Below are 12,252 nucleotides of genomic sequence, written 5' to 3' on the forward strand. Positions count from 1 at the left end.
TGACAAACGAGAGTACAGTGTCTGTGTCAAAGTATACGATATAGAAATGATGCAAAGTGTTGCCAGATCCAAATTATCTTGATCTTCAAGGTAAATTTCTACCTGCTGAGTGCAGGAATTTGACATTAGTTAGTTTGAGATAGCTCCTTAGAACTTTCTGAACTGCTCTTGCACATAATGGAAGGGAATAATGCATATAAGGTAAAGGGTGGGAGAGGAGTTTCTGCTTCAGAAACTGTTGTTTAAAGTTGCTTTTGTCTGAGTGTAATCAGAACAGATATTGTTTATTGTGTAGAATAAAGTTTATTAGATTCAGAGGTGTCAGAAGTGATTCCAGTAGCAAAGTTGTTTATTATTCAGCTGTATGAGATGTTACAATATTTGTGCTGCCTTCATTTTTGTAATCAGTTAAGTTTGTGTTTGTTTTTTTTTCTCCTCAGATTCGTACACAGCCAAGCATAACTCCTTTTTCAGAAACTACATCTGCAGTGAGTTTATATTTAGGATATTTTTTAAGCAGGGAATTTTCTAAAAATTCAGGATATTTTTAATATGAGGTGAACTGCATGTAAATAAGAATATGTAGAATTCTTTTTCTTTCCTGTTTTACATCCATGGTCCTATTCCGGCAGTCATTGTTTAGCTTGTATTTCTACAAATGGCATGCCTTGAAAAGAGGATGAAATATGAGAAAGTAATATTTCTGCCATTGTTTCTGTCTGGTTCTCAAAATAAGCTACACATTGGCTTAGGAAATATGAATAAATAAAATACCTTCCATACCAAAGGAGGTTGTTGTTTTTTTTTTTTAAAAAAAGGTTAATCTTCCTTTGATTAAAATCAGACTTTGTGTTTTAATATTTCTTTAGGTTTCTGCTAGGAAAAAGCCTTTACCTATCTCAATTACAATTCTACAGGAAGTAGTACATTAAAGGCCTAAAATTTGATAGATGATATTTAGTTGTTCTTTATCATCAGGTTAAAGATTTAGTACTGAAGATAACGCAGCTTGACTTTGTATTAATTACCTGAGAGTTTTATTTTTTTCCACAATTCAATCAGTAAAATGCAGTTTTCAGTCAGTTTGGGAGAACTCGTTAAGAGATTCATGTTCTGTAATCTTAAGTTGAGAAGAGAGTTGTCCTTAGATAGTAGAAATTAGTCCTTGATTTCTTTTAATCCTCTGACAGGTGTGCTATTAAAAAATAAACTTACATATAACTGTGAGAAGTAAGATGCCCAAAGTGGTTATTCTGTGCAGCAGTGCTGCCAATATTAGTTTAAAAATAATTTGTAGCTTAAAAAAGCCATTTGGATGGATGTGTTAATACCAGCCTGTAAAAAACAAACAAACAAACAAAAAACATTATTATGATGACTTTCATCTTCTTATTCTTCTGTCTTCATTTCTGTATCTTACTTGCACCTACTGGCTGACTAGTTTGTTGTAAGAAATATTTCACAGAAGAAATGGAATGAGGTTTGCTTTTTTTGTATGTGAATGAATGAATAAAATTCTGAATAGCATTTAGAAAATCTTAAGTGAATAAGCTAGGAAAAGAATAGGTAGCTTTTAGTTATTAAGACAAATTAAAAACATATCTGAGTCTGAATGGTGTTAAAAGCACAGAATTCTAGATGAACATTTGCATAATTTTTTTTCTTCTGTCCCCTAATTTTACCATGCCTTTCTAGTCTGTTGCACCAAAATACGTGTATACTCCTTTGAATTGCTTGAAAGATGGGACTGTAGTGAATTTGTACGGCGTTGTGAAATTCTTCAAGCCTCCTTATATAAGCAAAGGAACAGGTATGTGCTACTTTCAAAAAAATTTAAAATCTCTTTTCACAGAACTAAATTCATAGTTATTTCTGTTACAATTGATCACAGAAGTCCTTTGGCAGATCCTTTGGCAGTGGTTCTCAGATAACATCAGGAGAATAGAATAAGTAATGGATATCTGAGCCAGTGTAGGCAGACTGGTGCAGATAGCAAGTGAAGTAAATATTTATCAGGCAGATGACAAAATTTGCTCCTAGAAAACCATTCCCTGCACTCTTAAGAAATGTTGGTGAGACAGTTGTATTTCTCAACTGTGAAACAAAAAGCAAATCTAAAGAACATAGGCAACTGAATTTCAAGCATTAGAATTTAAAAATAGATGTTCATTTAGGAATGGGACAAGTGATGGTCCATCTGTTTTGTAGCAAATACAGTGCATGTATTTTTATCCTCTTGAAAATAAATAAAAATGATTATGTATTTTTATATACTCATTTATACACAAAACTTAATAAAGGAAATTATACACTGCAAATGTTTCAGATGAAAGTCAATTTTCGATTTGTGTAGTAACAAATAAACAGTTTAACATTTTGCTATTTGATCAATTCTAAAATCTTCCCTTGCATTGCCTGTGAGGAAAAACGAAATCTTCCAATTACTCTTTTCTTTTTCAGCACATCTTATATGGGGGCATATTAGAGAAAGGAGGAAGGCATTTAGGGAGTAATTGGTCAATTTTGGGTGGCAATATGATGGTTTTGTAATGCAAACCTGTGGAACTTTTTTACATATCTAGAAAAACAACCAGGAATATCTGTTTAATCTGCACTATGTCTAGACATCTTAGTAGTCATTTTAATTTAGTAATTACTTTTTTAGATTTACTGATCTGTAGGCAGTTCTCATTTTCTGAATGGTTGATGAATGCGGCCTGCTGTTACAGAACCCCCTGCCCAAAGACTGATTACATTCAGCTATTTGAGCAGTGAGTTGTGTTTTCTGAGAAACAATGTTATATACATCTTAATTTTTTCTGATTGTGAAAAATGTTTCTTTACAGTGCTGGCAGTGGCAGGTTACCTTCCCTCTTCTCTTAAACATTCTAATTCTTTTTATAATTTAGTTGTTGAAATAATTGTTAAAACCTCACCAAACCAACAGAAAGGCCAGCCTTGGTTTCTAGTACCTCTTAGTGATTGACAGACAAAATAATTGTAAATCAGTGCCTCTGTAAAACAAGCTCTATCAATTTGTTTAAAAACATGCAGAACTGAAAAATTGTTTAAAATTGACTTTGTAAGACATTACCTGATGCTATTCTTTGCAAGTATAGCTCTCTAAGGCAGATGAAAGATAATAAATTCAAGTGATAAATTCAAGCTACTGCCTTCCCACGCAAAGAATGTCACGTTATACAATTTATTGTATATGCATACTTGGACTTCAGTTTGAGACAAATTATTGTGAGGAGAACACACTTGCAAGGTTCTTTTAGGTTTCATAGCTACAAGTCTGTGTGCACCAATAATTGGAAAGTGTGTGTGGTGCTGGGGGAAGTCATTTGTCCAGGAGCAGCATGTGCCAGCTTGCCAGGAGGTGCTGCTTCTTGTTATAGTCTGCAAGTAGCCTTCACATCAAAGCAACCTGTGGACCTTTCAAGACTTGCTCCATGTAGTAGTTCAAGACAGCAGGCAACTGAAGCGTTCCACCATGCAATAGCAGATGCTCCATCAACTGCTGGTAGGTGGGAGAAATACAGGAAGGCTGTCAGTCTTATTTTTATGGAACAGAGCAATTACCTTGCACGTTTTGACAAGAGGAGAACTTAGTTCAGTTATCAATGGAAGGCGTGTGGCAGTTTGTTCCACTGAAGATTTACTTCATGATGTGACATTCAGTGACAACACTGAAGTTCCACTGTGGAATTGCATGTTCCATTAGAGTACTTGAAAAGTATGGGTGTTTTCAAAGTGCTGATGTGGAAGGTACTCTATACCAGCCCATTAAAAAAGTAAATGTTCTTGTTTCTTGTTCAGCTTGAAAGTACTTCTTTTCTATTTTGATCTTATATATATATTATATATGTGTGTGTGTGTGTGTGTGTGTATGTATCTATATATGAACATATATATATATGTATGTATGTATATGTATATATACATATATTTTTTGACAAATGTGATTTTTTTGTATGCTCATGCCCTTTCTGTAACTTTATTTTAAAGAAGGAGGAGAGGGAGGGAGAAGAAAAAACTAATTGAAACCTAAGGCAGCATTTTAACATTAATTATGCTCTAATACACTGCTTAAAGATTAAAAAAAAAAAAAAAAAAAAAGGTTAAGGAGAAAGTAAAGGAAAAAATAATTTGAGTAATTTAATGTCATTTTTAAAAAGAAACAAGGACTGAGAGATGAAATAACTCCAGTATATGAATGAAGTATATTGCATATAGAAAAAATCTGGTTACGTTGAAGTCTGTCAGCATATTTTGTAAGTACTTCTCATGGCATAGTAATAGAACATCTAAGTGTTGTGTTCCGTGCTTTCACTCAAGAAACTCCCCCAAAAAAACAGAACAGAAATGTTTGTTATGCCCAGTTGTTTGTTTTCATCACCTTCAGTGAACCATAATACAGCAGTTCGAAGATCACACTTCAGCACAGGTCTTAACATTTTTTTTCAAATATTTGTTGTGTTTACATACAGAGTTTTTTATTCTTTTTAAAGGTAGTTAACTAATATGAGGGAAAAGTAGATTATATTAAGACGTTTTTTAAAATCACTAAATTTTCATGTTATTCATGGATAATTTCAGATCCTCCTAAGATTTTACAAACTTGATACATCTGGAAATAGGTGACTTCATTCTTGAAGATTCTTCTGTAGAGTTTTGTAAACTGCTTTTCTTACTGTGAATTTTCTTACTGTTGTAGTTGTGATTCATTTCATACTTCATCATGAAAATCTCTAAAACACTTTTAATTGATTTTGGTTTTTGTGTAAAAATGTTCTCAGTTAAATATTTCAATTTTTGCATGATCCAGGGCTCTATCTGCTTGAGAAGGTATAGAATGCTTTGATGATTGCTCTGAGTTGCCAAGGCATGAAATAGCTCTTGTCAGAAAATTCTATAGTCACATTCGGTCTGTCACAGTCCTGCACTAATACCTTCTATTTCTGACACAGTGTTAATGGAATCATATAGCTTTAAGCTTGTCCCTGCTGGAAGTGTGGGTGGTAGAGCCACTCTTGCTTCATCCATCTGGATCTTTATTCACTATATGGATATTCCCCTAGATACGTTTCTCCTTACGTGTATTAGAGCTTAAAGCTGAAGCTTTACTTCCTGTTCCCACTGAAAGCAAGTGGTACCCAATTTAGTCTTGTCATTTTATAATTAAAGCATCCATTTAGCCAGATGCATCTCATTGTTACTGAAAGTTTGAGTACCTCTTAAGTGCAGCGCCACGTTACGAATAAGCTGCATTAAAGCATCTTTCATTGGATTATTTAGTTTGGACTTCAGCAGTATCAGTGTGTTTCTGTGTGTATATTGGAAATAGATAAGTGCATAATATATGTATGTTCTCATGTTTTTTTGCTTTCCCTATTTTGTAGCACGTATTTAGTAACTTAGCTGGTTCAGCTGTTCAGTTTTAGACTGTTCTCAGTAACACTGGAAAACTTTATTCATGATTAGTGTAGTTTTGAAGAGAGAATAGCTTGCTACAGAAAAATCTTTTTTTAGTATTGCAATATAAGAAGCAGAAGGTAATCTTTGAAGTCTTTCCTTACCAGCAGCCTTTTTATCATTTTTGTGGGAAGAAGTTATTGATCCAGGATAGTCGATTTTGTAAACTTAGAAGTTTGTGAATATATATGCAGTTAACCAAGAGGGGATTCATAATTTAATCAACGCTTCCTAGCTTTAAAATTGATTTTACGAGCATATTTGTTATGGACTGCTGAAGTCCTAAATAAAACCAAAATAAATGCATTTAATCAATAAGTACTGAATTGCCTTTTTACAGAGCTTTTGCTGCAGTTTTTTTTTTTTTTTATGACTGTAAGTGAAACTGCTTTTTTTTGTTTTCTGGTATTGCTACTCTGTGCAGAGTGCTGTCTTTCTGAGCATGCTAATGACTACTGTAATAGTCCAAAGAGGAGTACAAATGCTAATGCATTTTATAAAACAAAAGCTGTAATGTAGAGAGCAAGCTTGAGTTGCCATAGCAGTTGAGGAAACTTTGGCTTTTCAGTGACCGTTAAAATTACACAGACAACACATTCATGTTTTATGCTATTTTAATTTAGAGCTCAGAAGCTTGAAGGTTAGCACCCTCCATATTGTTAGTGTAACTTTCTATTGATGTTGACTTGGAATTTTACTGATTTTCAGATAGTCCTTGTAATAATAATGAATTCGTTTTGTTTATTAAACTCTTTTATAAGCGCTGTTTCACTACACGATTGTGTTTTGTTCTCTTTGTTTTATTTAACAAGGTGAAATGAAAGACTTCATCTTGTAAAATTACTTTAACTATTAATTTGGTAATAGTTTTGAAAGAGCCTTAAGGAGTTAGTCTAAAAGAATATGAGGAGCATGTAAGGCAGACAATTCACTCTGTGCTTCCCATTTAAGTGGCTTCTCTCTCCTAGTTATTTTAAGAAGTGCCAATCCTGAGGTGTTACAAGTGTCCTTGTAGGTTAACTGTCCATTCTGGGTTGTCCATCACATGCTGTTAACCTCCTAATAAGTAATTTCAATAAGTATATTGAAAAAGAAAAGAGAAAAAAAGAGAAAAGATGCAGTTTGGAGTGCTGTTATTGTAAGACCAGTCCTTTTGCTGAGTCAGTATAGTATTGAAACTTGATAATTTTCTACCATTCAGATGACTGTACTATGCCAGTTTTTATACTGCTTGAGCTAAGGTGTTGCTTCAGCTGACCAGCTGATAACTTCTCTGAACTGAACAGTACAGAACTTGCTTATTTAGGAGTCCAGAATTTAAATTTTGCTCTGGGTGTTTGCAGGCACAATGCAATGCTGAAGTCCTTGTCTTTTACTGGAAGCAGATATTGCAGAATATAATAGTTACGACTGAAAGCAACAACTTGAATTGCAGCACTGTTCATGCTGCCGTAATGATTGTCTTTCCTTCTCTGTTCACTTTTAACTTTTTGATTTTGCAAGACTACGGATCTGTGAAACAATAAGCTCATATAGTTCTCACTATTTTACACATCAGGACAATTTCAGGTGACTGGCTTTTATTTCAGGCTTTCTTAAAAATTCAGTTGTACTTTTTAATAGCTAGGAGACTCATTCCATAATCGTTTTGTTCATTAAAAAAAAACTGGTTTTGGCCTGCAGATCCTAAACTGTTGAAACTTTAAATTCATTTGTGCTGTTAAGAATGATTTCATTATTCATTTTGTTAGGAAAATTCAGCCAGTAAACAGTTATCAATATTTTGGATTTACTTTCAAAACAGTTTAAAACCTTCGCTATTTAAAATGTTCTTGATCTGGATGTGATACAATATGCAAGTAACAATCAGTAAGTTTTTTAACAGCTTAGATTTTATGCATCTGTGTTTTTTTTTTTTTCCATTAAGGACGTCAGTCAACTCTAGAAACACCAGATTTTTTTGTGTGTGTGTAATAAAACTCCAAGCCAATTAGCAATTCACCACATTGAAGAAATTAACTAAATTCAACATTCCCTTTAATGCTTAACAGAAATCTTCAGCCATCGCAAAACAGCTGTGGTGAGAAGAGATCTGCAAAGGTCATCTTATCCAACACACAGGGCCACCTAAAGCTGCTTGCCCAGGACCATGTCTGGATAGTTTTTGAGTATCTCCAAATATGGGGACATCAAACAAGTTAAAGCATTTTAAAAGGTTAAAGCAAACTTTTGTAGTATGTAAATGTGCTGAGCTTTAGATTTATTTTGCCTGCTTTTTGAAAGGTATCTGGTCCATGGCCCTTTTGTGAGACAGTAAGTACAATAAGGCAGGGAGGCAGTGAACCAAGTGTGGTTAGCCACACTAATTTGTGAGAGCCGATGAGAATGTGAGATTTTTTTATGCCAGCAGGGTTATCTGATGGAGGTCATCTTGGCTGGGAGACAATCTCAAGAAACAAACCTCAGTCACTAACTGGCAGACTAAGGAGCTACAGGCACTGCTTCTAACATCACTTGTAGCTGATCATGTTGTGAAATGGGGATCCTGGACTGGGAGGATGCTGAATTTTCCTAACAAAATGAATAATGAAATCATTCTTAACAGCACAAATGAATTTAAAGTTTCAACAGTTTAGGATCTGCAGGCCAAAGGAAAGTATGTTGTAAAATAAAAAATCAGAAGTTTGAGCAATTACATTTATGATGTTGTTTCATCTACACTAGGACTCTATCTTATTATTTAAATTCATCAGTTCTATCTAGAGTTTAACTTACCATTTGTACAGAGAAGTAAATTCAATCACTGAACTCTCATACTCCTTTGGAAAGCAGAAAATAATTTTCACATTCCGTATGGAAAAGGAAGGACAGATGACTTTTTCTTTGTTCACCTTCAAAAAGGACTTTCTGGTTCAGGATTTCTTTAAAAGAAAATCAGTCCTTATGCTTTGTTCTTGAAGAAAATTAGTTAGATTTATTGTAGAATTGATGTTTTGAGGTCTTTCTTGAGAATGAAAGACTACAGTCACAGAGAATCTATATTATGTAGAAGGTCTTTTCTGATTGTTTAAAGTGCAGTATTTTATACTATTTAGAGTAGGAAGGATACTGATCTTCAGGGTGTGCTAGTTGCAAAGAAAATGGAGGAAATGCGTTCACTTCCCCCCCCCCCCTTAAATAGGCAGCTGCAGGTGTATGAAACTGACTGGGGTGTATAATAACAGCTTCAAACAGTAGCAACAATTTTAGTGTGCTGTGGGCTTGATATTTCACTTTGGATTCATGGTTGAATTATATCAATGCACTGTAATGTGCTATCGTGTATCTTTACAGAATTGTAAATCAGTGAACCATAAATTTTTCTTCTTTATAGCTGATTTTGCCCTTGTCTCTGTGCATCTGACCTGTTCAACTTAACCCAGAGAAATAAAACAATCAGTATTTGGATTACAGTAGTAAATACTTGCAGTTTCATATCAGCCACTGGCTATACTTTATTCATATCTGCTTATCCTAGCACAGAATATTGGATTAGATGATACATAGTATTGACCTTGTGTCTTTTGTGGGAGTGTGCAAAAGAATGATGCTTAGCAACCTCTACGTGCAACAGATCAGAATTTATCAGTGTGAGAAAATATTTGAGAGGAAGAGAAGCATCCATTTTATGGAAGTACATCAATTTTTGTTTCTGGAGGAAAATTAGTTTTGTTTTTCATCTTAGTAAGCCTTCAGTGATTTTTGTTCTTGGAACAATCATTCCGATCAATAGAGAATTTGAACTTTTAAGTTTACATGATAGTAAAATTTAGGGATGTATTTGCTGGATACAATGGAGTATTTCTTTTGAAAGCACAGTAAGTACACAGACAAGCATGCATTCTAATTCAGTGTAATGTATCTGTTGTCTTCAAGTTCGGGGACTTTTTCACTGTGAATTTACTCATGACAATCATCCACTTTTGATTGCATTCCTGTAGTTATTTGCATTATACTGATCTGTTAGTTTCAGTAGACTGATAGTTTTCTCTTTTTCAAAGCTGCCTAGAACAATTTATTTATGTTTGTATCTTTGTTTTAATGCTTACAGCATCTTTGTTCAGTTCTCATATTTTTTTCTTTTTCTTTTTTTTTTTTTTTTTTTTGAGAGCTGGGGAAATTTAATTCATTAGCAGTTTACATAAATGTTTAATTACTGCTTCAGATATTGAGAAACAGAGAAGACAGACATTTAAACTCTTAGGGAAGATTTGTTTTCCCAAGCTCATCTTCACTCTAGTTCTCTCTCCTTGCAGTCTCCAATCTCCTTTCAGTTCAAACTTTAGAGTTCCAACTTCAGAAGTTTTAAACTATAAATTATTTATTACTGTTAATTTAATGCCTAAAAAGTGTACTTCTTGCTGGAGGATCTTTACTAGCTTTATTAAAGCCAAAATGCTGTGTACCTTAATGTATAGTTAAAAATAATAAGTTAGGATGCAACATTCTACAATTTTTATCTGCTTAAAAAGTTGTGATTTAGCTCTGAAGTGTAAGTTTCAGTAAAAGCCAGCATAATAAATAACCAAAGGAATCTTTCCATCTTCTTGATTAAAACTTAATAGGATAAGATTTGCAAATGTTTGAGGTTCTGAACATACAGCTGAGTTAATACTGGGTGTTTGAAAAGTTATGAGGAAAGTTAACCAGCTACCATACCAAGAAAGAGCAACTGCATGCTCAGTGACTTCAGATATGGCACAGAAGAATAGATGTTCTTCTTTAATGTGAAATGGCAAATAGAGTTTTGTTTTATGTTGTCTGTAAATACTGTCCTGTACTGGACTGTTTTGTTCTGTCCTGTTTGTTTTGCTTTGAATTTGATTTTGTGGGTCATAAATAAAAATAAAATTCTGTTATGAATGTTTACCCTTAAAAGGGCAGGTTCCACATTCTTACTATACTTTCTATTAATTACCTTGTGACTGTGTCCTTGCAGAAAATACCTTGTTTGCATATTTGGGACACAATTAATGCTAGATAACTTTTATAATTTGCTTTTAGAGCTTGTTGAACTCATTGCATCTTCAGAAAATAGTGAAAACAAGTCTTCGAAAAGAATTGGATAGTGGACATATGCGTCCTCATATTATAAAGAAAATCATTGGAAGTTTAAAAAAATAGCACACCTGTCAAGTACTGGAGAAAATGTTTTGTGTGTTCCTGGCTCACAGACCTGTGCTTGACCACACATTTTGTTTTCAGTTACCTGTGTTAATTATTTGCATGGTTGGCCATTTGCCAGTTGTTCTGCTGCTTTAACTTTGGGAGAATTGCAGAGATGACAGCAGAAAAGATTTGTCCGTATCATTGTTCACTCCATCTATAACGTCTGTATACCAGTAGCTTATGTAATGTCTATTATTCATTCAAACACTTTCATATTTTACAGATTATTGCTCAGTCGTAACACTGGTGGACCAATCGAATGTGAAGTTAACATGCACTCTTTTCAATGGAAATCTAGATTCTCTACCAAAAATTTACAAAAATGGAGATATTGTTAGGTTTCATAGAGTAAAGGTAGGTATTGGGTATTTTGTTCTGTTTTTAATGTGTTGTGGTTGTTGGTTGGTTGGTTGTTTTTGTTTTTTTGCAGTGAAAGAACTGTAGGAAGAATATAGTTGTTCGTATCTTGAAATTCAATTTTGAAGGTAGAGGATAAAATAGTCAGTTGATAAAATTGAGTGTGGTTAAGGTGTGAGCCAAAACAAAACCATCAAATTCTTAGAACAGCAACAACCAAAAAATCCAGTGTTCTATAGATGATTATGTCAACTCCTGAATGACATCTTCTGTTTTGAGACTCATTTGTTCGTGCATATTCTAAATACCTAGAGACAGAAGCTAGCTAACCTGTTCCTGCTTAGTATAAAGCTTCTTTAAAGGCTTCTTTGTGTATAATTCAAGTAGAATTAAGCTGTAATGAGGTTTTGATGCTTGTGTTGCTTATCAGTACCATATGTGTGGTCAGTCTTGGAAGTTCATAGATTTTTCAGCGAGGAAAATCTAATGCTTGATTTCAAACTCTCTCTGAATCCTGTAGGATAAGCATTACAAACATACTAGTTTCTGAAATTCAGTGGAGGTAAAAATATGTTTCTTGTGTCTGAAGTAAAACTGTGTTTTATATGTGTGTATATATATGTGTGTGTGTGTGTGTGTGCACAAAAAAAAGGGAGAGAGTAACACTTAAAAGAACTGAAAAATTGCATGGGCAGTAAGTAAATAATGGATTATTTTTGAGATGTGAAGTACAGGCTAAGAAGTCCACTTTTATGGAGGTGTTATGTATGCATCTCTGTTATGCAAATCTAACAGTGTTTCAGCTCAACTACTGATAAAGCAAAAACAAGAAAACCTTATTCACCTGATTTGGGAACAGCTTTTTGGGTGTTGAGCTGAAATACTTCTCAACTGATTAATCATTCTTCAGGATTGTGTCAGTATTTCAGTAATGTTCCAAAGTCTGTTAATGTTCCCCACGCACAGCTTTTTTCGTCACTGCTGAGCTCGTTTAGGTGGTTTCCAGCCCCAACACTTCCAGCTGCCCACAATCCATATCCCCTCAGATGCATAAGCTTAACAGCATGTCTAATTACTTACTAATTTAAAATGATCTACAGTTAGTTTAAATAGTTATATTTTTCTGGACAGGCATGTTTTGACTATCTTGAGATAACTGTAACTTTGCAAGTTTTGTTCTCCATTCTGAGCAGGTAAAAAGCTGGTGTA

General features: G+C 34.0%; 1 protein-coding gene across 1 annotated transcript in view; it reads left to right on the top strand.

Moving 5' to 3' along the window:
* The window catches only part of POT1 (protection of telomeres 1), a 60,433-nt gene that overhangs the window by 16,119 nt on the left and 32,062 nt on the right, over window positions 1–12,252 (top strand). Inside the window, exons 7-9 of the mRNA XM_042872660.1 lie at window positions 441–488; window positions 1,696–1,810; window positions 10,910–11,040. Coding sequence (XP_042728594.1) covers window positions 441–488; window positions 1,696–1,810; window positions 10,910–11,040 — 294 coding nt within the window. The remainder of the gene's footprint in view (window positions 1–440; window positions 489–1,695; window positions 1,811–10,909; window positions 11,041–12,252) is intronic.

The sequence above is a fragment of the Lagopus leucura genome, unplaced genomic scaffold, assembly GCF_019238085.1.
Source record: "Lagopus leucura isolate 7727_CA_CO unplaced genomic scaffold, USGS_WTPT01 Super-Scaffold_100008, whole genome shotgun sequence".
Lineage (NCBI taxonomy): Eukaryota > Metazoa > Chordata > Aves > Galliformes > Phasianidae > Lagopus > Lagopus leucura.